This window comes from Salmo salar, chromosome 24 (genome assembly GCF_965601325.2).
Source record: "Salmo salar chromosome 24, fSalSal1, whole genome shotgun sequence".
Lineage (NCBI taxonomy): Eukaryota > Metazoa > Chordata > Actinopteri > Salmoniformes > Salmonidae > Salmo > Salmo salar.
This window is the reverse complement of record NC_138314.1, coordinates 29,116,967-29,142,707: the sequence shown is the minus strand read 5'-3', so window position 1 is coordinate 29,142,707 and position 25,741 is coordinate 29,116,967. Positions and strand designations below refer to the sequence as shown.

Here is a 25,741-nt window from a genome sequence, read left to right as displayed (position 1 = left end):
GACCAAACATGAGAGCAGCAGTCAGTCTGGTTGACGAAGCTAATGGCCTGGAAGGCTCTGAGATGACATTCTTCCCAATCACAACTGACCACTACTGTCTGTCACCCACACTACTGACAGTCCTTGACACTTCTGTGAAAATCTGAAAGGATTGGATATGTGCAAACAGTATGCCAGAACCCAGATGGAGCTAGTACTGTACCTACTGTATAGGACTCACCTAGTCAATCCTGTTATATCTTTGAAGGGAAATTATAAAGGGGCATGAGGCCAGTTGAAATTGTATTTTATTGAACCTTTATTTAACTAGGCAAGTCAGTTAAGAACAAATTCTTATTTACAATGACGGCCTACCAAAAGACGAAAGGCCTCCTGCTTGGGAAGGGGGCTGGGATGAAAAATTAAAATGTAGGACGAAACACACATCACAACAAGAGAGACACCACAACACTACATAAAGAGAGACCTAAGACAACACAGCACGGTAGCAAAACTAGGGATAATTCAATGGTAATTATAGTATTATAAGAATTTAAAGGAGACATATGTGTGGAACCTCCACACTTATGGCTTCAGTTACCATAATTACAAACTTTACAGTGGGTTTCTGTAGTTTGGTGACATCAGTAGGTTTAGATACAGTACTTCAGGAGGACCAACCACACTGGTGCTCAGTGTCACTGTAATACATCACTTTTCCACAACACCTCTCATGGTGGGGTATGTATCCCAGTTTGTAATACATAGCATTATAAGACCACTGTCCAGGGAGTTCCCCATCAACCTAATAGGCTCTTGCCTAATTTACTCAGGATGGAGGTTTCAATAATTAAGGGGTCACCTGTAAAAGACAAGTAGCAGACATTCGTAGGAAATCTCTAAGAACATACAGTACGTATCTAGTTCAGCATGAGCTATCTCAGCAGAACCTCTTGTCAAATGGTTTCTATGACGTCATACAGTAGCTGTCACATCACAGGCACCGTCCTCTGATGAGGAAATTCATAATTGCTATTCAAATTAAACAACAAAGACACTACCATGGACAACAAGTAAGGTGCATGTCAGATACTACCAACGTGATGTTTTTCTGGGGGGGGGGGTCCAGAACAGTTTGTTTGCTTTTTGCTTTTATTGCTCATGTTCATTTAACACATAAAAATAAACATTTTAATATTGATTATAATGTACATGGAAAATATTTGGCTAAAATAAAATGAAAATAATACATTATACCATCCAAATAATGATGGAATCACTTGACAAACATTACATTAATGATACAATGATTTTGTTTTGAGGCATTCTCCTTTACTTGAAGTGGGTACAGTATAGCATTGCTACATTTTGATTCTCCTTGGTATCTCCTTAGATTCTCCTGACACATTTTGAGAGTGGTTTTTACAAACATGTTCATATATTTAACAAATAATAAACTAAAAAGCCTATGATAGTGATATGACTGAAACTATTGCCATGGTTGCAATAATAGTTCATTTTTGCAGTGTAGCTTGCAAGAAGCACAAACTGCTTTTACAGTTGTGGACACTAGATTTGGCGATGATGATTATAAGGTTTATTTACAAAAAAGTGCAAATATCAATGCTGTGAAATCTTATGTACATTAAAACAGCTTAAATATTGATATGGAGCAGATACCAATGGGATAATTCTCTAGTTACTGGAAAACGAGACACATTCAAATGTCTACAGATGCATTTAATAGCCCAATAACTACAGTCCTCAAGTGTTCTTTAGTCCGTGTTGAGTTCCTCTGTTATTCTTGTGCCATTCCATAAATCTTGTTGATTTTCTCCTGGAACATTTTGACAACAACCCCCCTCTTTAGCTTCATGGTAGGTCCTGGAGAGAAGATAGACAAAACAATGGATATTCAATCAGACTTACTGTGCTCTCAAAAAGACTGTACTCTCTTTCCCATGCTTCTTCAATCACAACATGTGACCTACTTAACAGCTTGGAAGACAGATTATGCAATGGTATCTACAGGAATGTTGTTTGGTATAAACCAGTCACAAGACTGCCTCGTCAGATACTGTCCATGATAAACATTACTGGCAAAACACTTACTTCTTTCTCTCTAAGAGTTCTTTGTAAAAGTGTGTCAAATTATGAAAAAGCTCATTATCTACAACCTCACAGACTAGCTTTGGTTTAGTTATCTAGCTTTCGTTTAAACTATATTGATTTTAATCCCATAATGAACAAGAAGCACACAAAATCAACTCACTAAAATGAGGAAGAAAATGCAATCCAAGACTATTCACTGCTCTCTTCTGTCACATGCTCAAACAGACAGAACCAACCAATAAAAACCAGCAACTGATTTCTCACACTGACTGACTCACCCAGTTCTCCCCCAGATATAGAGAAATCTCTGTCCAAAATGACCCACTTCTGGACCCTCTGGGCATTGGAGGTGGCCTTAGCATTGACACGCTCTATGCCCTCCTGGATGGCCTTGTAAATAGCTGGTTCCTTACTGGCTATGATCTCAGAGGCCTTGGTTGCCGTGATGCCACGCTGATGGCAGAACGCCACAGCCTCTGGGGTCAGCTCATCTGTCGGCTCGCCATTATCGTCGACTACACACTACGGAGGGAGAGTAGGGTCAAAGGTTAGGAGCGATACAGGATTTGTAGTATTTGCTGAACAGAGCAAACATCAAATAGCCTGGTTCCAGAAATGTTCGTGCTGTATAATTATATTCTAATTGCTTAATAATTCAAAAGCGAGAATTCTAAAGCAAGCCAATGACCATAAGAGTTGGCAATACAGGACACATCTAACGTTGGAGCGCTTACTTTGAGCGTGAGCATCATGGAGAGGAATTTCAGCTTGTCTCCAAGCAACATGGCGTTGCTGATGATGGCGATCTCTGCTTTCACTGCATCCTCAATGGGTACAGGTGGGATGTTCTCTCCTCCTGCTGTTATGATCAGCTCTGCAGGACAAGAGATTTCTTTCAAGAGGATATTTGGATCATACGTCTACACAGTGTTCTACTATCAAGAATGGTCCACCACCCAAAGGACATCCAGCCAACTTGGTACAACTGTGAGAAGCATTGCAGTCAACATGTGCCAGCCTTCCTATGGAACGACACCTTGTAGAGTCCATGCCTTAGACAAATTCAGGCTGTTTTGAGGGCAAAAGGGGGTGCTCAATATTGGGAAGGTGTTCCTAATGTTTTGTACACTCAGTGTATATTAAATACTATGGTATTCTCCACAAAAAAACACTGTGGTAAATACCACAGTAAGATTTTTTAACTATAGTAATACTACAGTATTTCATTTGCATATACTCAACCCATTCCCATCCCCTATATTCCTATTTGTGCCACCCATGAATGACACACCTACATGCAAAGTATAGACCATATATTGTGTTCCCTACAGGTTATAGAAAAGAGCAGAGGCTCTGAATTATCCATTCAGACTCCAGTACTATTTACCTACCTACAAACAGGTTATGGAAAGCCCCCACGTCTTTGTCAAAGATAATTAAACAAAAAACATTAAATACTAGTAAATACTACAGTATTATCTGCAAAAACACTACAGTAATTGCTATAGTATATATAATAGTTTTTACTATAGTAATACTACAGTATTTATTCTATAGTAAACTTTACTTCAGTATACTATACAGTGAATACTATAGTATACTACAGTCATGTCCACACTTCTATGTCAAAGATATTGAAACAAAAAACACTATAGTAATACTACAGTATTATCTGCAAAAAACACTACTGTAATTACTATAGATATCATATACAATACAGTATTCATACTATAGTAAACTTTACTACATTATACAAAAACACTACAGTTAATACTATAGTATAGTATAGTGAATATAGGTGTTCTACTATCAAGAATGGTCCACCATCCAAAGGACTTCCACAAAAACACTCAAGTGAATACTATAGTATATAAATGTAGTAATACTATAGTATGTAGAGCATAGTATACTATAGTTTTTTTTCTTATGGGGAAGTTAACCTAAGGCACAGACTTAGTATCAAGAGAAGGTACACAAAACTTTACTTTGATCAGTGTCTAGGAGCAACTGCATCCTACTCCCATTGACACCCAGCACTGGTAGCCATGTTGTATAATGGCTACTATATATACATCTACAAAATAAACTATAAATAAGTACTATACCCTTTATCCTCCCTGTGATGAATAGGAAGTTGTCCTTGTCGTGCTTTCCCAGGTCTCCAGAGTGCAGCCAGCCCTCCTGGTCCAGGGCCTCCTCAGTCTTCTCTGGCTCATTCAGGTAGCCCATGAACACATGACGCCCCCAGAAACAGATCTCACCATTCCCATCCTCGTCTGGCTTGTCCAACTTGGTCTGGCAGCCAACCACCACCTTTCCACAGCTGAAGACAACATCATGATATCAATTCTTCATATGGTGAGACCGAAAAGCAAGAAGGATTATTAGAGGTCACTTCATATCTGATGGCTTATCAGTATCAATTCATTATTTGCTATTATGCAATGATAGCTTTGTCAACTACAAATTAATTAATGTAACTGTCATTACAAATGGCAGTTCACATCCTAGTTTTCCAGTTGCTGACCTCATGATCTTGAAGTTATTCTCCCAGGAGATGGTGTGAGGGCCAGTGCTTTCACTCATCCCATACAGCTCATACAGGGGGAGGCTAAGGCTCATGAAGTATTCCAGAGTCTCCTTAGTGATGGGTGCGGCCCCCGTTAAGCAGTTCTTGCAGCGGTCCAGACCCAAGGCCCAGCGAACTTTCTTAAACACCAGGTTGTTTGCCAGCATGAAGCCCCAGGGCACCAGGTTCTCACTGTTATCCACAGCAAACACGGAGGAATACCACACATTGTGGAAAATATTATGGCTGGAATTTAATCTAGTTTAAGATGTAAAAAATATTATTTGAGTGTGAGTGAGGATGCATGTTTTTTCTAATGTTATTGATAAGATCATATCAATGGGTGAAACAAATAAAAAATAATTTGATGCACTGAAAATACACATTCTTTCTGAAGTGTGGGTTTAATGAACAACAAGAACCTGAGCTAAATCCTTACCCATTCATGGCACTATAGCTGGCTTGCAATCCGATGGATTTGGCCCAGTCAGCCACTCTTTTCTTCATACCAGAGGACTTGGCACCGATGGCTTTCATCTTCTCCTGCATCTTCTCCCACACACGGGGAACTCCCAGGAAACTTGTGGGGCGCACCTCTTTCAGAGTAGTCCCCAAAGAGCCCTAGGAAATCAGAAAGTTAGCAGTTATCAAGTCATATAAAGTTACCCCAGGCCTACCCTCCTCAACCCAGTCAAAACCAAACCACCAAACCTCAATCAATTCTTGCCTCCGTAAACAGCATTTTGAAAGGAAAGCAATGCACAGCATCATTATCTGTAGTACAACACTCAGGGATTCTGACCTTCAGGGCGTCTGGGTCTGCAAAATATGTTGCCCCTGCAAATCTCATGCAGATCCACATGTCGTTGACCTGGGCAGCTACATGGCTCAGGGGCAGGTAGCTCACCACGCACTCCACACCATGTTGCAGACTTGTCATGGCTCCGGCCGCATTTGAAGTCCAGGTGATCTGAGGAGAGAGTCAGATGAGATTTTCAACTAATATTATTCCAACCTCCTTTACCACAGAGGAAAACTATAAGCCAGATGTTTTGTTTGTCCTTTACTTGCCGTGAACAATACATGGACAAAATTGTGACACTTTCACATACTGAATCGAGTGCCCAGTGGACCCAGAGCTCCACTATATAGTACATGTAATGTGTCTGAGGGCATCACCACATTCTGCGAGGACGAAGGAGGAGCAAACTGGATACTGCAGTACAGTAAATGTACATGTAAATATAAAGCTTTTTCCTCACTAGTCTATTTACAGTGAATTCGGAAAGTATTCAGACCCCTTTACTTTTTTCAGATTTTGTTACAGCCTTATTCTAAAATTGATTGAATAGTTTTTTCCCCCCTCATCAATCTTCACACAATACCCCATAATGACAAAGCAAAAACATTTTTTTTTTTTATGTTTGAAAATGTATTAAAAATAAAAAACAGAAATATAACATTTACATAATTATTCAGACCCTTTGTACTTTGTTGAAACACCTTTGGCAGCAATTACAGCCTCAAGTCTTAGTATGATGCTACAAGCTTGGCACACCTGTATTTGAGGAGTTTCTCCCATTCTTCTCTGCAGATCCTCTCAAGCTCTGTCAGGTTGGATGGGGAGCGTTGCTGCACAGCTATTTTCAGGTCTCTCCAGAGATGTTCGATCGGGTTCAAGTCCAGGCTCTGGCTGGGTCACCCAAGGCCATTCAGAGACTTTTTATTTAACCTTTATTTAACTAGGCAAGTCACTTAAGAACAAATTCTTATTTACAATGACAGCCTATCCCGAATCGAACCAGGGTCGGTAGTGACACCTCTAGCACTGAGATGCAGTGCCTTAGACCGCTGCGCCACTCGGGAGCCCCACTTCTACCGAAGCCACTCCTGCGTTGTCTTGGCTGTGTGCTTAGGGTTTTTGTCCTGTTGGAAGATGAACCTTCATCCCAGTCTGAGGTCCTGAGCGCTCTGGAGCAGGTTTTCATCAAGGATCTCTCTGTACTTTGCTTCGTTCATCTTTCCCTCGATCCTGACTAGTCTCCAAGTCCCTGCCGCTGAAAAACATCCCCACAGCACGATGCTGCCACCACCATGCTTCCATCTGGCCACTCAACCATAAAGGCCTGATTGGTGGAGTGCTGCAGAGATGGTTGTCCTTCTGGAAAGTTCTCCCATCTCCACAGAGGAACTCTGGAGCTCTGTCAGCGCAACCATCGGGTTCTTGCTCACCTCCCTGACCAAGGCCCTTCTCCCCCGATGGCTCAGTTTGGCTGGTGGCCATCTCTAGGAAGAGTCTGGTGGTTCCTAACTTCTTCCATTTAAGAATGATGGAGGCTACTGTGTTCTTGGGGACATTCAATGCTGCAGAAATGTTTTGGTACCCTTCCAAGATCTGTGCCTCGACACAATCCTGACTTGGAGCTCTATAGACAATTCCTTCGACCTCATGGCTTGGTTTTTGCTCTGACGTACTGTCAACTGTGGGACCATATAGAGACAGTTGTGTGCCTTTCCAAATCCTGTCCAATCAATTGAATTTACCACAGATGGACTCCAATGAAGTTGTAGAAACATCTCAAGGATGATCAATGGAAACAGGATGCACCTGAGTTCAATTTCGAGTCTCATAGCAAAGGGTCTGAATACTTATGTAAATGTGATATCAGTTTATATTTTTTAATACATTTGCAAAAATTTCTAAAAAACCTGTTTTCGCTTTGTCATTGAGGTATTATGTGTAGATTGATGAGGGAAAATAAATATTTTATCAATTTTAGAATAAGGCTGTAACGTAACAAAATGTGGAAAATGTCAAGGGGTCTGAATATTTTCCGAATGCAATGTACATCATCATGTCATTGTCAATACTCACATTGTCATGACTTAGCATGACCCCTTTGGGGTTGCCTGTGGTTCCAGAGGTGTAGATGAGCGTACAACACTGGTTAGCCCTCTGACTGTCCACCACAGCATCCAGCCGTTCATCAGACACCTCCTCACTCAGCTTCATAAACTCAGCCCACTGTAGGAGGACAGAGGTTGAGTCAGTAACACCTGATTCACAATATAGGGCCAATCCCAACCGTATTGTGTTGGCTTGGATATTTTCTTTTCACATTGTCCTTTCCAGAAAGGTTCCATCAACTATGGTGGATGCGTAGCCAAGCCAGCCTGGTACAGCTCGATTTGGCTCAGTTTGCTTAGTAATGTGAAGGGATTAAGAGTCTCACAGTTACAGTGTGTGACAGGAAATATTGTGTAATACAATATTTAAGGAAATACTATGTACTACTATATTATAGGAAACACTGTGTGCTACTAACATTGCTATATCTGTAATGCAAATCAGGAATGTTTTTTCCCCGGCTGGTTAGACAAGATGCTGCTTATAGATCTTCTTCATTTCAATAGAAACTTACAGTGTACAGGTTTGGCAGCTTCTGTTGAAGTTCATCCTTGTACTGAACAATAGCTTTCAAGTGTGGAAGCTGGTCCTTAATCTGAAAGGTATGAACAAAGTAGGGAATTTATAATGAATCCTTTTGGCACAAAAACAATAAATATATAAATAGGTTATGTTCACTCAATCTACTTACAAATACAATTTAGAGCGCAGTATTGGATAATTGTAATTTGAAAAAAGATTTTTTTCTTCAGAATTATGGATGTATATTTGCATAATTCTGTGCATAGGTTCTATGGCTTTTGGCAGACACAACCAGGACCACATTATAGTTCAGTCCCTGTTATGGGGTCTCACCTGGAGGATTTTGAGGAGCTGTTTGTGGTTCTCGACCACCAGGATGTTGGCCTCACAGTTGTCTGCCACATACTGACACGCCTCGGGGGAGTTGGTGGTGTAGATGCCTGCAGCTAAACCCCTGGCAGACCACACACGTCAGATCAGACAACTTTCTTATTGAGGTGGTTTAGACTGTGATTGCTGTCCTTGGCGTGTGTGGGATGAATTAGCCTTCTATGAGTAAGTTGTCTAAGCCTCACAGAATGCAGTATGAACAATAGTGCAGGGTAGTGCATGGTAAGACAGTGCATGCTATATGGAAAATTGTTTTTATTATTACCCAGCCAGGATACAGCCGATGTCTGAGATGAACCACTCGGGAGAGTTAAAGCCCAGAATACCGACGCCATGGTAACGCTCCAGCCCCAACTACCGTAGAGGGGGGAAGAGACAGAGTCCGAAATAAAAATGTTTCATCAATGAGAATGTGGCACACTGCCTCATTTACTGTTGACCTATATGATGCTTTGTAAACTACTCCACTTTATCGCTCTCCATGACAAGTAACTTTAGCTTGAATCTAACACACCCAAGTGTTGGTTTTCACCAGCACCATTCTTACAAGGAGACAGAAATGACAATGGGAGAACATTCTTTGTGCTGTGTAAACATTCATAATCCTGTCTCTGGAGTTCAAATTCTAAATAGCCCATAGCCTATTTGAAGATTCAGTGATGTTAACCGATCTGCCTTATAGTTCGTATTCTATTAGAATTCACTGGCGCAGTTCAAAAACACCCCTAGGCCTCGAGCCACTGAAAAATGCAGAGCACATCCAGGTACAAGTACATCATAACATTAAGCATAGAAAACCTTTTCTATTAAATCTCACGCAAGCATAGACCATAGAGCAACTAAAGAGCACAGACACTCACACAACAACTACATCAATATACAGACCTTGAGGAAGCTCTTGGCCGCCGCTCTGCACTGCTGGTAGTACTCCCTCCAGGTCAGGGTGACCCACTGCCCCTCTTTCTTGGACGCCACCGCGGGCAGGTCTCCATAGATCTTCACCGTGTTTAAGAACATCTGGTGGACAGTCATGGGGGCCTCGGATCCCGACCCCGTCTCAACCATCCTCAGCTTAACCGCTTGGTCCCTGGAGGTGCACCAGAGCTGCTCTGCTGTGGCCAGGGACACATCCGACAGCTTCAGAGGCACCGAGGCACCTGTAGTATGGGGACAGCAGGGGCAGCAGTTGCTTGCCATCATTGGTTGTTTATGGAGTAATCTCAGAGATTAGTATTCCCCTTCCCTGTTCCCACAAGAATGTAGTGGAATGCAGGTAGGACCAGAAATCAGGGAGGTATGGCTATGTCTGAGAATCAGACTGGTCCAGCTCTACTCCACCCTCCTTCGCTGTCACAGTGTGAAGCAAAACAAATTGGATTTGAAGCTGCCTGTATCAGATTACTACAGACAATAGAGGAAGTTATGGAATGTCCCTGCCTACCCACCAATCATATTTTAGTGTTGAACATGGCTCTGATTAAATAGAAAAGGTTAAAGTTGATTGACTGAAAACAAAAAGAATTACAGGCAAAAAATCTGTCATAGATCAAATAATAACTGACTGTTCATGAGTGTCTGTAACCCTTAAATGATTATGCTTTCAGGCACAGTTCTGTCAACCTCTTTAACAAATGTCTTTATAGCTGCTGTATTATGAATTACAAAACATTTATCATGTGCCTCTGACAGGTGATAAAACATCTGATCTGCTTCAGTTAGGTTGAGTCAATATCCTATATATAAAAAAAACTTGTAGCCCTACCACGATACGCTGCTATTACCTGAGAGAGGATCCCCTTGAGGTCCCTCTTGTCCAGGGGATCTGGGTAGTTTGGCTGGTGCTTCAGGTATTCTTGATGGGGTTATCACTGCAGGTTCTACAGCAGCTGTCTCCTGGCTGTCTTCGTCTTCTCCATCAGGCTCTGACTCTGAGTTTGGTTGTGGATGGTCTACTACTCCTCCGTTGACGAGGGGACTGGAGTAGATTTCCTTCTGTTGGAGTTTGGCAACTGGAACTAACTGTTCGGTTTCTCCAAGAGGAATGTCACTCACACAACTAGAATAAAACACATGAAAATAAAATATACTTTAAATTAACAAACACTCAGTCATTAAATATGGTACCATTATTTGGTAAATATTCAGTAATAATAAAATGGTGTTTCAACATAGAAGGTTACGATAGGTCCACATACCTCTCAGAACTCGTTTCTACGTCAGGAACCCCATTGGTGACAACGGAATCCTGTTGGTCAGACATCTTGTAATTGCTTAAATAAAAGAGGTCAAATATCGACGTTAGATATGCAAAAACCACTAGATCATTAAATTAATAAAATCTCTAACTAGGTGGTGCAAAGGCTCCTGATATTCTACTAATTTCAAGAAAATAAGTGTTTCCTCCTGGATCCTTATATGAGTGGGTATTGCAACATGACAGTGTCAGAGGCAGTGTGCCAATGACTGCTTGGTTAGATTGATAAAGAATGGCGAAATTAAGGGGTTTGTGCCAAAAACGCGTAACAATTTGCAGAGCTTTTTCCAACCTTTAACTTAAATACAGTAGGTTACATCAAGACAGCTGACCAAGAAAGTGACATTGAAAAAGGGTCTGAGACAGCTAAGGGCATACATTTCTGGTGAGAAAAAAGTTGTCTCATCTTGGATAGATCTGTCAAGATTCTGTACAGTAGTTATCTTCATACACACACATAGTGCATATTTTGGTTATTACATGTCTTCAAATACAGCATAGGCCCAAAGCATGTATTGAAGTGTATATGAAGTAACATGCTGGGTTGCTTGCAATGTTGGGTTACTTGACCATGATACCTCATCATTATTATTGGCATGAAGTCAGGCTATGATGAACAATTTCAGTGAAATTATGCCATCTAGTGTTTTTATCTTGAAATTGTGAAGACAATTTTCAAGCGGAGCCGCTATAGTTTAGCTATGACATTCAGATCATAACGAGACCATGTCTTGAGTACACAATATTGCCAAGAAGTTTTTAAACATGTATGGAGAGAAAGATGCGGTTCAAATTCCAAACAAGCAGTTAAAATGTTGAGACATAGAGCTTATAACAGTGATAGGAAATATTAATCTGGTTCATGAGGACATTCCTATAACTATCACCACTTAAAATAGAAAAGGACAGAAGATCTGACCAGATAGATCGGATAACTACGGGCCAAGATTTCTCTAGGGCAAAGTTCATCATAATTGCAAAACGATTGCATGTGTTATGTGGCAATATAGTTGCCACTAAACTTTTGCAGACAATTATGCAAACATTTCTGATCACTGACAATTAACTGTAATACATCAATTGGATAGAATCTCTTTGCTTACATCTTAAAAGATGATATATTAAAGGTAGCAACTTGACACAAAAATATACAGTGGTAGCTATGCTCCTACATGACCATTTAAAATATTGAAATATATTTTAGAAATATTTTTATAGATGCTCACAGTCTGTGTGTATCTCTCCAACAGCAACAGCCTCAGAGTGACCCAGTTTAGCACGGTTTAGTTTTGGTTTTAACAAGAGACCTTGTAGCAGGAGACAATAAAGAAGCTCGAGCCTGTTGGCCAAACAATAAAACACGAGGAACCAGCTTGGTTCAGTTTAGTTCAAACATGGTTTTACATTTATGTCCTGAGATGTAGGCTAGGTCATGTTTGTTTGTTTGCTTTGAACACATTCTTGTATATACTGTATATCTCAGGCAACCAACGCTTGAGGCTATTATAGGCTACTGGTCACATTTTTTCACTCTGAACATGCCTTCGCTACTGAGATTCAATGGTGAAGGCTACTTTATTTTTACCAGAGGGCAATCTAAAGGTCAAAATCACAGTTACTCCTGGTTTTAATGGTTAGACCAATACATCCAATTATACGCAACTGAACACATCCCAGCATCAGTCAATGCTTTGCTGTAGATACTGACTAGCACATTTGTCTTAATACTAAATATTCACAAAGGTTAATAATGCAAGAACTGTTTCAAATTGATTTCACAAACCAAGACAGACAGACAAATGACCCCTGTTCACCACTCTGACATGTGAGCAAGGACTGTAGGAACATGTTGCAAGAGCTGTCTGTGAGTTGTAGATTGAGGTGGTGCTCTGGCACATAAAAAAATAAGCATATTGTGAAAGAGTCCAAGGACACAATACAAAAGAGATTAATTCCAGAGTAGTAATATTCAGCAGAATACCATTCTATTGAAAAGACAGAGATGATATCCTACCTTGTTCTGAGACCTTGTTCAGACAGGGATAGACAGAGTCAGGTGCTATACGATACCAACTTGGCAGGAGAGTGCAGGGAAAACTTGGATGGGCCTCGATGTGATGTGCACAACATGGGACCCAGGACAGCAGCTGATAAGCCTGTGGAGGTCTTGTACGGGTGACAGTACCGTCCCACTCAGGTCCGTCTGCACTCTTACGTAATTTCCCCCACACCTACTATGGGTCAAATGGCTAGTTAACGTTCCACCAATAGACTTGAAATAAGGTTCCCTTCCGCAGCCATATGTGCTGGAAACTGACAAGGAGGCTGTTGGGGGTAGCAGACTACATTATAGCATAGGGATCTGAGTTAAGCCAGTGTTGACATTGCTGTGCCTGTTTAAGTGAATGTAAAACACAGTTAAAACAAATTTCATTAACTTTTTTTGTGCATAGAGGACAAATATATATATAGTATATTCTAAGAATATGAAGTAAAACAACCACTTTCAGTTAAGACACTGGTCATTTAGACTGGACCAAAGCAAGTTATCGATTCAGCCCTTATCGGATTTATATCATCGGGATATAACATGAATTGATAAAGCAAGATAACTTCTGAAAGTTTATGAGGAAAGAGGATACCTTGAATACACAGATCTTTCATCTGTGGAACAAACATTGTGCAACAATACCTTTTTGTGCTGTGAAAAACCTCTGCACCGAAAATTTTTTAACAAATGAATGTGAACCAAGTTGTGTTCTAAGATGAATAGATATTGCTATTGACCTGTTATTACATGTATCTCTGGGGGTTAAATTCTGTATCTTAGGTCAAAGTATCATTCTTAGTTCATGTATTGATGGGTGTTTGCGCGATTTGAGAACTGCAATAGTCTGAACATGGACATGGGGTTTTAGTAAATGCAGGTGAAAGTTCAACCATGCACTTCAGATGATACAGAGTAACCTACAGTATATCCTGGGCACCAAGGTCATTTAGTCACACCAGTCACACAACACCTGCCCTCAGTTCAGTGGCGGTTCTAGACCATTTCAACTGGGGGGGGGGGGGGGGGGGGGCAAGTTGTCCTGTTAGAGGAGCCAGTTACATTAGATGTTATTGTTGTCATATTGTTCTCTTCATTGCATTGCATTGCAGGCATAAGACCAAGTTCATAATCATCATCGTTGCCACTGTCTAATAACGGGTGTAAAAAAAGAAGGATAGTAAAAATGAGTTATGTAAAAATTATTTCATACTCCACATTTAGGGGGTCCAAAATTGTTGTCACAGGGGCACCCCCACCCCAGAACCGCTAGTGCCTCAGTTATATTGCTGCAAAATGTTTCTGGAGATCTGCCAGAAATATTAAGGGTGCTACAATATCAAAAGAGCACATAGTAACAACAACATCTAACGTATGTGACATTTCCTATGGAATTGGGCCAGCTTGTGACATATCCAAAACAATTGCTTTCATTTTGACAAAATATAGAAATATTGTTTAAATCAGTCACACAACTTTGTTTATTCCATATTTGTACATAGAGGCAAACGGTACAATTACATCAATCAACATATCACAACAGTTAAATAGGATGAAAATATTTCACTTTGGGGGGGGGGAAGAAAAAAAAAAATCACATAGTCAGACTCAAGAGCTTCATTATATTTGTATGTGACTGAGGTTAAAGGGCCACTGCACTTCCTGATTTGGCCTCAGTTTAATTTTGGTTCATTAAGAAATGCTAGTGGCCATGACTGAATTCAAACATGAGTTGGTTTCGGGTGTGGTTTGATGTGGGTGTCTCTTGTGTATGTTCACAGGTGGGAAGAGTTAGCCAAATTATTTAGCCAATTAGCTTAAGCCAGCTGGTGTGCAACTGTGGCAAAGTTGGCTCGACTTTGGATAACATATCTCCGGGGATAGTTAGCGACCATCAATAAATTACACAATGTAAATGACAATATTTTCATGTTGCACACCTTTAAGTTCTCATTAAATGCCTTCAATATTTGTATATGAATTTCTACAATTTATAGTTGGTTTGAGGTTAATTCATTGACATTTGGAGCCATTGGAATTTTAACAGTCTATAACTAGCCCCATATGGATATCCATAGTCAACCCAAATTGACCATGGGCATTAAGCTCCTAATTGATGATTACTTCATGGGTGCTGCCAGATGTGGGAATTTGGGCAGGATTGAAACAAACCCAACCTTAATATACATTGTGATGCAATCCTGACCACAAGTTTCAAAACTATTTTTGGACGAGACGGACTTTACGAACACAATTATCTTATTTACACATTATAGTCAATTTTGACAGTAGAATAATATTTCCGACTCATATCGAGTTTTCTAAATGAGAAGTTGTTTTTTTGGTTGCTCTTTAAGGTTAACATGAAACTAACCCCTCTAAGACAGGAAGTCCATCTGTTAACCTGGAGGCCAGTTCAGCTGTCTGCCTCCCAGGACGTGGATGTGGAGGTGGTATACAGACTGGGCACCATGCTTCCCATCGTTGATCACTGTGGAAGATAAATATGTAACTGCATTTCTATAACAACTAAATATGTCTCTGTGAAATGTGTGAAGCTCATATGTAGTTTGACACTACTTATTATGGTCATCTTAATACTTACCCACTCTGTAACCTTCGTGCAATGCCTCCTTCTTCGCCACATTTTTTGCAACCACTAGGAGGTGACCTAACAGCTACATGAAATAGGAAAGAGTGTTTTAAAAGTGGAGACAAATTTGAGCGGAAACTGGGGGGGGGGGGGTACAAACACAATTCAACGTCATAGGATTCTTTTGTGTGATCAAAATCAGAAAATGACTAAGAGAAAGTAGAGACAAAATCAGTAGGTTACCTCAGCATCATCATCTTTAACTTCACTGATTTTTGGGATAGGGTCCCTTGGAATAACCAGGAAATGCACAGGAGCTTGTGGACTGATATCTCTGAAAGCTAAACACTGAAGAAAAGGAAAACAAAAACATGATAACATTCCAAAATATTGAACATCAATATAATGCCCTTACACCCTGTGGCTGAATATTGATCATATATTGTCTACGTGGAGTACAGTAAAATAAACATGCATGTAAATACATGTCTGTGTGCGGTGTATACCTTATCATCTTCATAAATGATATCTGCAGGAATACTTTTGTCAATCACTTTGGAAAAGATAGTTGGAGCTGGAGATCCATATTTCTTGCTTGCTTCTTCAGCAAGACGCACCTCGTCATTCTTTGTGTTTGATATGCAGAAGTGTCTCTATGACATGACAAACAAAAACAGAGGTTGACAAATTAGCTGGTTGCATTATTTTTTTTTTTTTTACATTAGCTTCTGTATTGATCTTTAGAAGAAGGCATGTTATTGCAAACACTGCAGTGCAGATACTGCGGCACCGTCAATTGCAAAACGTCCATGAACCATTCTTACAGCCCGAATCTCCTGGTGAGTGGGCACTGCAACTGTGTCAGCTGGAGGCCACACCTGCCTATGACCATGACGTTCTCCGAAAGTCAACAACACGAAAGTGTTAACTAACGTTACTAAGATTAAAACAATTAGGTTTATTCTCAGAATAGCTACCTCTGCTCGGCATGCAGGGCGCAAAATGCGTGAATGGTAAACACTTTTCCTGAAGCATTGTGTCGGCAAAAGTTGGCGAAAATTCATAGCTATGAGTGCAATGTGCAAATTCCGTTTGGAGAGTTGCAATCTTACCGGATATGATGTCTGCTCTGCCCCGGGGTCGTCATTAGTTAACACATCCACAAAGTCATAAACCTCGCCTATTTCTACAATTTCTATTTTTAAAATCAGATGTTAAATCTAAGCCTAACCTTAACTATAACATGAACCATACTGCTAACCGTATGCCTAATCTTAAATTAAAAAGCTAATTTTTGTTTTCATAATTTTTTACGATATAACCAATTTTGACTTTATGGCTATGTTTCTAGTGTGAACCCTCTCCCAATGAAAAAGTTGTATTCATGAATCTAAACGTTCTCTTGTGTTTCAAAACGATTACAATTTCAAAAGTTTGCCTCCCATGATTGGTGTAAGATGCTGTAAACATAATATTTTCGATTAAAATATCAATTCCATTAATAGCGTACACATTCCGAAAACAACACTAGAGAATGAGTGGCCCAGAAATATTTTTCGCTCGAGCAGTATTTATTTTTAGCCTCCACGTGGTGGCGATAGTCTGCGTTTAACCAGTTTGCACGAGACGCACGAGAAGAAGAACTCACCCTCGTCATCAGCGACAAACATGGCGGCGCGCACTCGCTTGCCCTTGCAGTCATTACTTCATAAAAATGGACATGTGTTTAGAAGCGACCGGATCGTTCATACAAAAACAGCAATTCAGGAGCCTGTATACCCTCCAATTGTACCGTCGCTGACCGCTAAAAGTAAGTCTGCAAAAGGACGTCAGATTGCAGAACACCTTGACAAAATACGTGCCGCCGATGTGCAGGAAAAACTGACATTCCTCACACGAGTTCAGCGAAAGAAGTATGTGTTGTGTCCGCAAACCTTTGCTCTTAATGCTGATAAATGGTATCAGCACTTCACAAAGACTGCATACCTACCTGGCTTACCTGAGAAGTTCATTGTTGAAGAGACCAAGGAGGAATCGGTACCTGACACTCAGAATGCGTCATCCACCATTGACGAAACTGCATTTGCAGACATCCGTTCCCATGTCTGCCATTCAATTTTACAAGAGAACTGGTACATGAAGAAACGTCAACCGTTCTTGCAAAGGGAACAAGAACATTATGTGGCACCTTTTATGAGAAACCTGGTATCTGGACTCACACACACTATGGCCAAACACAACCCTGTACTCCAGCTGTCAAGTTTAGGTAAACCATTAATTTAATTTATTCATAATCCCTCCTGATTCCACCCTCAGTCCAAGGCATGATATATAAGCATTAAAAAGTCATCAGTGGCACTAACTCCACTATATGTAAGGGGAAGTTGTGATTCTGTCAGTCTCCTATGCAAAATACTGGCTGTCTCTTACATCACTTTCTGTTGTTTAGATCTTGACCCTCAGGTAAGCTTCTACTGGATGAGAGGGCAGAGGACCATTCCAAGGGGACATCGGGGTGGCCGCGTCGAGCCAATCAGATTCCAGATTGATGATAAGCCACACAGTCAGATAAGGATACCTCAACAACTTCCACAGGTACTACATACAGTCACTAGCAGATTGGAAAGGGATAATCTGATGCTCCATTAGCGGTTGCAAGATGGTTACTGTTTGGAGAAGTACAGAGAATTTTCCACCAACTTTAATTTGCAAATACTATCTTTGTTATCGATTTGGTCAAACATGTATCTTCTAAAATGTATTTGTCCAGTTGCAGGTGGTTCGTTTAAATTTAGTACATATTGTTGGATTACTTCATGGCGCCAAACATTTATTTATTTTAATAACAGAGTATTTTTTTCAATCGAACCACCTGCAACTGGACATGTACATTTTAGAAGATAAATGTTTGGCTGAATTGAGAACTAAGGTAGTATCTGCAAGTTAAGGTTGGTGGAAAATTCTGTGCTACGCCAAACAATACCTATCCTGTAACGGCTAATGGAGCATCATCACATTAGCCTGTTAAAATCTGCTAGATACATACACAGCAACACTGATCCAAAACTCAGTGGTCATCTGGCTATTATCATACATAAAACATTGATGTGAAGCTGGGATTTGGCCAAATGTTTATTTATTTTTTTATACCTACATTTGAGTGCAAGTAGTTTCCAAATGAATCTCCACTGACCCTCTTCCAGTTTGTTCCCCTTGAGGTGGTGATGTCTGCTGATGTCCCAGAGATAAAGTTTGCCCCAGACCTGCTTCCCATGTTCAGGAGACAGTATGAGAACAATATCTTCACAGGTAATAATGGAGTAGACCAGAGTTCCCCAACTGGTGGCCCGGGGGATAAATTTGGCCTGCAAGTTATTTTTATTTGGCCGACAAAATTTTCAGTGCAATTTGTTTTTGTGATTTTTACTTTGTTATTGTTGGACATAAGACTGTAAAAACACCAGCAAATCAACTCAAGTGATTTACATTTTGGAAGTCTATTCCAAAGTATTCCCACGCATAATGGAGAGATGTGGTCATATACAAATGTAAGCGAGGTTTGAAATAGTTTTAGTCCAATATTATATCTGTTTGGGCTTCTTGCGGTCAATTTGCTGTCTACAAATGTATTTTTAATTATGTTCTGGCACCCTGACCATCCACTCAAGAAAAAAATCGTCCCCCAGATGAATCTAGTTGATGATCCCTGGAGTAGGCTTTGGATGTCAAATTATTGTCACAAGGTGTTGGTTGTTAATTGAATAATATTGATCAAAGTATTTGCGCCTGCCTGGTTGCTGGTCTGTTTCAGCCTCAGCCATTTACTTTGTCATAGTCATAGGTGGTGCATCAACCAACCGCAATTCGTCCACTAGTGGTGGTAGTGTCAAAGTATTCTGTGTGGGTGTATATTTCAACATAATTATTTTCTCGTCTTTGCTTTCCCAGGAGCCAAGCTTCATGATCCAGGCTGTTACGGCCACACCCAGTTCCACCTGGTCCCTGACAGGTACCGCAGGGACAAAATGGCCAAACGGAATCTGACTGACCAGGTCGAGGTCTACCTGAGAGCCAATGGCATTGCCAGTCTATTTGCATGGACAGGAGCACAGGCCATGTATCAAGGTGTCTAGTCATAACTTGAATATCAGATGTTATTCTCCTTACCTACCTGAGAATAATCAGTCGTTTAAAAAAAATCATTTTACCATTCAACTGTTTTCTCTCTGACTGCTCTTGAATTAATATATTCTTAATAGTTCTGAATAACACCATTTGTTAAAGCACATTTGTAATCTTGAACAAAACGTCACCAGGTTTCTGGAGCCATGAGGACGTGACCAGGCCTTTTGTGTCCCAGGCTGTGATCACCGACGGCCAGTACTTCTCCTTCTTCTGCTACCAGCTCAACACCCTAGGCCTGTCCATAGAGACGGACGCTGGGAACCCCAGGAAGAACGTGTGCTGGGGGACAGACAGCATGCGTCTGTATGAGGGGGTGAAGGATGGGGCTGTGGTGGGGCTGGATGACAGGGTCCTCAAGCTCCTGGTCCAGTTCCTACTGAACAGGTCAGGTTGACATGGAGAATTTAGTGTTTGTGGGAGGAAGGAAGGGTTTTTGTTGAAGTGTTTCCATCTGTATTCAACATTGGCAAATATCAACTAAAGGACACAACTGAACATACATACAGTACATCGCTGTTATAATCTGGCAGAATGTATTCATGTAGAATGGAATAAATTTTTTTTTTTAAATGGACACCATTGCATACAGGTCAGTGGGTTGTATTTCAGCTGTGTGTATGAAATTAAATGAATGCACAGCCCAATGTTTTCAAACTGATGTTCTGCTCTTCGTCACTACGTGGTGCTTAGTCAGTGGGAAAACGGCACAACCATTCTTTAGGCACACTGACAAAGCTGATTTATCATTAGATTTGTATTTACCATCCACATACAACAGGAAAGTTACATCTGAGTTGGATAATCAGGCATCATATGGGGACTTCAAGGGATTCATTGTCAGCAAAGCAGAGAATTGACCTGTTTATGAAAGTATAAGGAGCTGCACACAAACTAATTTGTGTAAATGATAAGTGCAGTTGAAGATGGATATGCTAGAAAAGTGCAAGAGTAAGAAGTCTTGTCAAACAGGAAGATGTTTGTATTTCTGTTAAACCACAGACACACACATCCTGTTAGGCAACAGAAGGCCTCTAAGCTGTCACCAACCGAACCAAAAACACTGCTCAGATATCACTGCTATTTTCACAACCTCATAGGTACCGGTAGTATGATGGTGAATGAAACATGGACAAATACAAACATAGGGATAATTTCTGTCAAAATGCAGAAAAAGTATTGTCCGTGAACATAATTGTTGATCCAAAAAGTAACAACATATTTTACTAAGACGTCTCAGTATATCCAACGACTTATGACATACAACACACTACCTGCCAAATTGAAATCTATTTTCGCCTCCTTGTCCACACCACTAAAGACGCATGAGTAATTCCCAAGGGTATCTCCATTAATGCTGAACCTGTAAAAGAAGATATAATCATAGCTTAATTTCCATATGCACATGTCTAATGAAAATATGTCTAAAATATAAAGATGTTTTGTCAGTCTAAGAAACATTCACTGTCAAATTTCAATTAGCCACATCATTAGATGTTGGAAAATCATGGGTTCTGGCCTCTGGCAATGGGATACAGTCTGACAAACAGGTGATTGCTGGTAGTCATGTAACCCACCATTCTGGAATACAATCTAGTATAGGCAAAGTGCATCATTTTAACTCCTGCAGTAGTGAAATATTACCAAAGCATATTTGCATACGGTAAAACATAGATGCCTAATTTGGAAATTTCTCCCAAACTCTATGAATATCAATTATAATAGACCATGGTAGATGTATATACATTTGCATAAAAAGTTGACAGTGACATTTCTGGTTTACAGTCTCTAAACCTGATGGAACAATAAATACATAATTATACTCTGTTTAGATGATATTGTTCATTCTCCAAAAGTATAGTAACAATTTCACTTCCATCTTCCATCCAATACCCAGTAATGTTTGGTAGTTTATTTGGATTACCGGTCCATGTACAGTTGAAGTTGGAAGTTTACATACACTTAGGTTGGAGTAGTTAAAACTCGTTTTTCAACCACTCCACATATTTCTTGTTAACAAACTATAATTTTGGCAAGTCGGTTAGGACATCCACTTTGTGCATGACACAAGTAATTTTTCCAACAATTGTTTACAGATTATTTCACTTATAATGCACTGTATCACAATTCCAGTGGGTCAGAAGTTTACATACACTAAATTGACTGCCTTTAAACAACTTGGAAAATTCCAGAAAATTATGTCATAGCTTTAGAAGCTTCTGATTGGCTAATTGACATCATTTGAGTCAATTGGAGGTGTACCTAGGGATGTATTTCAAGGCCTACCTTCGAACTCAGTGCCTTTTTGCTTGACATGGGAAAATCAAAATAAATCAGCTAAGACCTCAGAAAGAAAATTGTAGACCTCCACAAGTTTGGTTCATCCTTGGGAGCAATTTACAAATGCCTGAAGGTACCGCGTTCATCTGTACAAACAATAGTACACAAGTATAAACACCATGGGACCACGCAGCCGTCATACCGTTCAGGAAGGAGACGCGTTCTGTCTCCTAGAGATGAATGTACTTTGGTGTGAAAAGTGCAAATCAATCCCCGAACAACAGCAAAGGACCTTGGGAAGATGCTGGAGGAAACAGGTACAAAAGTATCTATATCTACAGTAAAACAAGTCCAATATCGACATAACCTGAAAGGCCGCTCAGCAAGGAAGAAGCCACTGCTCCAAAACTGCCATAAAAAAAGCCAGACTACGGTTTGCAACGGCACATGAGGACAAATATCGTACTTTTTGGAGAAATGTCCTCTGGTCTGATGAAACAAAAATACAACTGTTTGGCCATAATGACCATCGTTATGTTTGGAGGAATAAGGGGGATGCTTGCAAGCTGAAGAACACCATCCCAACGTGAAGCACGGGGGTGGCAGAATCATGTTGTGGGGGTGCTTTTCTGCAGGAGGGGACTGGTGCACTTCACAAAATAGATGGCATCATGAGGAAGGGAAATATTGTGGATATATTGAAGCAACATCTCAAGACATCAGTCAGGAAGTTAAAGCTTGGTCGCAAATGGGTCTTCCAAATGGACAATGACCCCAAACATACTTCCAAAGTTGTGGCAAAATGGTTTAAGGACAACAAAGTCAAGGTATTGGAGTGGCCATCACAAAGCCCTGAGCTCAAGAAAGGGCTTAGAAAATGTCTGGGCAGAACTGAAAAAGCGTGTGCGAGCAAGGACGCCTACAAACCTGACTCAGTTACACCAGCTCTGTCAGGAGGAATGGGCCAAAATTCACCCAACTTATTGTGGGAAGCTGATGGAAGGCTACCCCAAATGTTTGTACCCAAGTGAAACAATTTAAAGGCAATGCTACCAAATACTAATTGAGTGTCTGACCCACTGGGAATGTGATGAAAGAAATAAAACCTGAAATAAATAATTCTCTACTATTATTCTGACACTTCACATTCTTAAAATAAAGTGGTGATCCTGACTGACCTAAAACAGGGATTTTTTACTTGGATTAAATGTCAGGAATTGTGAAAAACGGAGTTTAAATGTATTTGGCTAAGGTGTATGTAAACTTCCGACTTCAACTGTACATGCTAGCTCTAAATCGATGGGTTTCAAGATTTCAACTTTTTCAACCAGACTGTCACCTGTATTATAAATAGATTTTTACTGCACATGTAGGCTAGACATTGTAATCTTTAATTTAATGAACCAACCCTATAATACAGCTATAATAGATCTGTAAACTATACACAAAACATTCAGATGAGCATATACCAGAATTTCAGACAAAATTAAATACAAACATTTTCTAAAGTAGCACAAGATGACTGAGTGAAGAATGGAATACAAATGTGACACTACAATATCAAATTCTGAACACAAACTAGTGGCTCAAATAAGAACTAATTGTTATGTTTCAGGACTGCACTCTTAAAGACTGTTGTGACTGGATCCTTCAAAACCAAGGAAGGATTTGTTTCTGCTATAAGAGAAATTAACATAAACATTGTTGCTTGCTTTTTACAAGCTACATAAAGTATGTTTATAATAATATACTAATGGTGATATTTAGGGTGAATTAACGTGCCAGTGTCAACTAATCTTGAAATTCACACAGAGTAATATCATCAGATCCCATGCAGTCCATATTCAGAGCATGAAGTATCTAGCTGTTGAATTTCTATTGATATAATGGAGACAACAGCATTTTAACTGAATCCACATTCGAATCAATCAGCACATCCACAAAGTTCATAGTTTTTCAAAGCTCAGTAGTCTAACCACTACACCTGACATTGAAGCAGTTAACTGCTACAAATGGTAGGCCATGTACAGTAATAGTCATGTAAAGCACATGGTGCTTGCAGTACCCACTTCAAAGCCATTGCCAGCAGCACATCACTACAAGTGGCTCAGTAATGGAAAATTACCTCTCCTGCGATGCAGTATCAAAGGAAACAACAGATCCAGTCATTGGGTCCAACGTAATACATAATAGTGTAGGATTAAAGGCATCTTGAATACACCACATCAATGCAGTTACTGTGCAAATCAAATGCACCTTTGCAGATGTACTGATACAGCCAAGACAAACAGCCACAATGTTTCCACTGGCTAAGGTCACATCACAACCGGCCAAGCAGAAAGACCTGTCTACAAAGCTGATACATATAAAATCCAGATTATTATTTATTTGCATAGATGCTTCCCCAGAAGAAAGGAAGCAGGATCAGGATGAGTTGAAGGGAAGGGACCGAGGGAGAAAACATGGTTATTTTAGTCAGTCAGCTAGTCCCTTACAATCTGCTGCATAGAGCTCTTCTCTCTCTCGCTCATCAGTTTCCTGCTACTCTCTCTCTCTCTCTCTTGTCAGTTTCCTTCTACTCTCTCTTACCAGCTTCCTGCTACTCTCTCTCTCATCAGTTTCCTGCTACTCTCTCTCTCATCAGTTTCCTGCTACTCTCTCTCTCATCAGTTTCCTGCTACTCTCTCTCTCATCAGTTTCCTGCTACTCTCTCTCTCATCAGTTTCCTGCTCTCTCTCACCAGCTTCCTGCTACTCTCTCATCAGTTTCCTGCTACTCTCTCTCTCATCAGTTTCCTGCTCTCTCTCATCAGTTTCCTGCTACTCTCTCTCACCAGCTTCCTGCTACTCTCTCTCTCATCAGTTTCCTGCTACTCTCTCTCTCATCAGTTTCCTGCTACTTTCTCTCACCAGCTTCCTGCTACTCTCTCTCTCATCAGTTTCCTGCTACTCTCTCATCAGTTTCCTGCTACTTTCTCTCACCAGCTTCCTGCTACTCTCTCTCTCATCAGTTTCCTGCTACTCTCTCTCTCATCAGTTTCCTGCTACTCTCTCTCTCACCAGCTTCCTGCTACTCTCTCTCTCATCAGCTTCCTGCTGCTCTCTCTCTCATCAGCTTCCTGCTGCTCTCTCTCTCATCAGCTTCCTGCTACTCCCTCACTCTATGGGCCCCCCTCCCCTCCTTGTTCTTCCCCTCAGCATCACCGTACTGCCTCCTCTGCCTACTGCTGTTCCTTTATTATTCATACAGACACAGACCCAGGGAACAGACAGTCCTGTCCCATTGTGCAACAGCAACAGCAACCCTGTACAGTACAAACATTTGGTTGAAAAATGACTTGGGGTGGGAGGGGAGGTAAATAGATACACAAGTCATGTCGGATGTGATGTAGGACAGCTATAGGTCACATGGTATGCCTGCCATCTTGGAGATCATTGTTCAAAGTCTGTGTCCATTACTTCCCAAAATAATACGTGTAATATCACATTTATACCGTTAACATCACCTGTGTTAATATTGGCAACGTTTGAAATTACTTCTGTATTCACAATTTTGATGTCCTAATGAAATATGTTTCAAGTTGTTTACTTTGGACAAGACAGTATAGTTTCATTAACTGAGTGCAGACTTAGTGATTTACTCAGTGGTATAGTATACAGATTGCACTCTCTCAGTCTGGGACATCTATTGGGACTCAGGATATGGTTGGTGATATAAGGGGATTAAGGTCAAACTCACACAAGCAGCATGACACGGATTAGGCCTAGTGAGTAGTGCTCTGCCCTGTCTGTAGTGGAATATACCACTGTACCAGTCTACACCACAATGTTACCCATCTCAAAAGCAGTCCCTGTGAACTTTACTTTTATTACTTTTATTAAATGTTTTAATTTAAATAATCTGTC

General features: G+C 40.4%; 3 protein-coding genes across 4 annotated transcripts; 1 reads left to right on the top strand and 2 right to left on the bottom strand.

Moving 5' to 3' along the window:
* Positions 1 to 269: 269 nt before the first annotated feature.
* LOC106585738 (long-chain-fatty-acid--CoA ligase ACSBG2) lies at positions 270 to 12,933 on the bottom strand. Of its 2 annotated transcripts, none has more exons than XM_014172310.3 (15): positions 12,749 to 12,933; positions 10,676 to 10,750; positions 10,262 to 10,536; positions 9,366 to 9,637; positions 8,746 to 8,834; positions 8,424 to 8,544; positions 8,083 to 8,163; positions 7,536 to 7,685; positions 5,463 to 5,630; positions 5,100 to 5,281; positions 4,619 to 4,852; positions 4,197 to 4,414; positions 2,826 to 2,965; positions 2,370 to 2,613; positions 270 to 1,863 (listed from the first exon to the last, which is right to left on the bottom strand). In XM_014172310.3, the coding sequence occupies exons 2-15, from the start codon at positions 10,738 to 10,740 to the stop codon at positions 1,778 to 1,780; spliced, it is 2,325 nt and encodes a 774-aa protein (XP_014027785.1). In that variant the 5' UTR covers positions 10,741 to 10,750; positions 12,749 to 12,933; the 3' UTR covers positions 270 to 1,777. The 2 variants fall into 2 exon arrangements, with proteins under 2 accessions (XP_014027785.1, XP_045562817.1); XM_045706861.2 differs by lacking the exon at positions 12,749 to 12,933 and adding an exon at positions 11,961 to 11,979.
* A 1,311-nt stretch (positions 12,934 to 14,244) lies between these two features.
* Positions 14,245 to 16,510, bottom strand: hint2 (histidine triad nucleotide binding protein 2). The gene is made up of 5 exons (XM_014171534.3): positions 16,352 to 16,510; positions 15,881 to 16,027; positions 15,618 to 15,722; positions 15,387 to 15,459; positions 14,245 to 15,272 (listed from the first exon to the last, which is right to left on the bottom strand). The coding sequence occupies exons 1-5, from the start codon at positions 16,436 to 16,438 to the stop codon at positions 15,181 to 15,183; spliced, it is 504 nt and encodes a 167-aa protein (XP_014027009.3). The 5' UTR covers positions 16,439 to 16,510; the 3' UTR covers positions 14,245 to 15,180.
* Positions 16,511 to 16,656: 146 nt separating this feature from the next.
* mrps30 (mitochondrial ribosomal protein S30) lies at positions 16,657 to 20,115 on the top strand. Its single transcript, XM_014172312.3, has 5 exons — positions 16,657 to 17,640; positions 17,824 to 17,969; positions 18,578 to 18,683; positions 19,323 to 19,499; positions 19,691 to 20,115. The coding sequence occupies exons 1-5, from the start codon at positions 17,043 to 17,045 to the stop codon at positions 19,951 to 19,953; spliced, it is 1,290 nt and encodes a 429-aa protein (XP_014027787.1). The 5' UTR covers positions 16,657 to 17,042; the 3' UTR covers positions 19,954 to 20,115.
* The last annotated feature ends 5,626 nt before the right edge of the window (positions 20,116 to 25,741 follow it).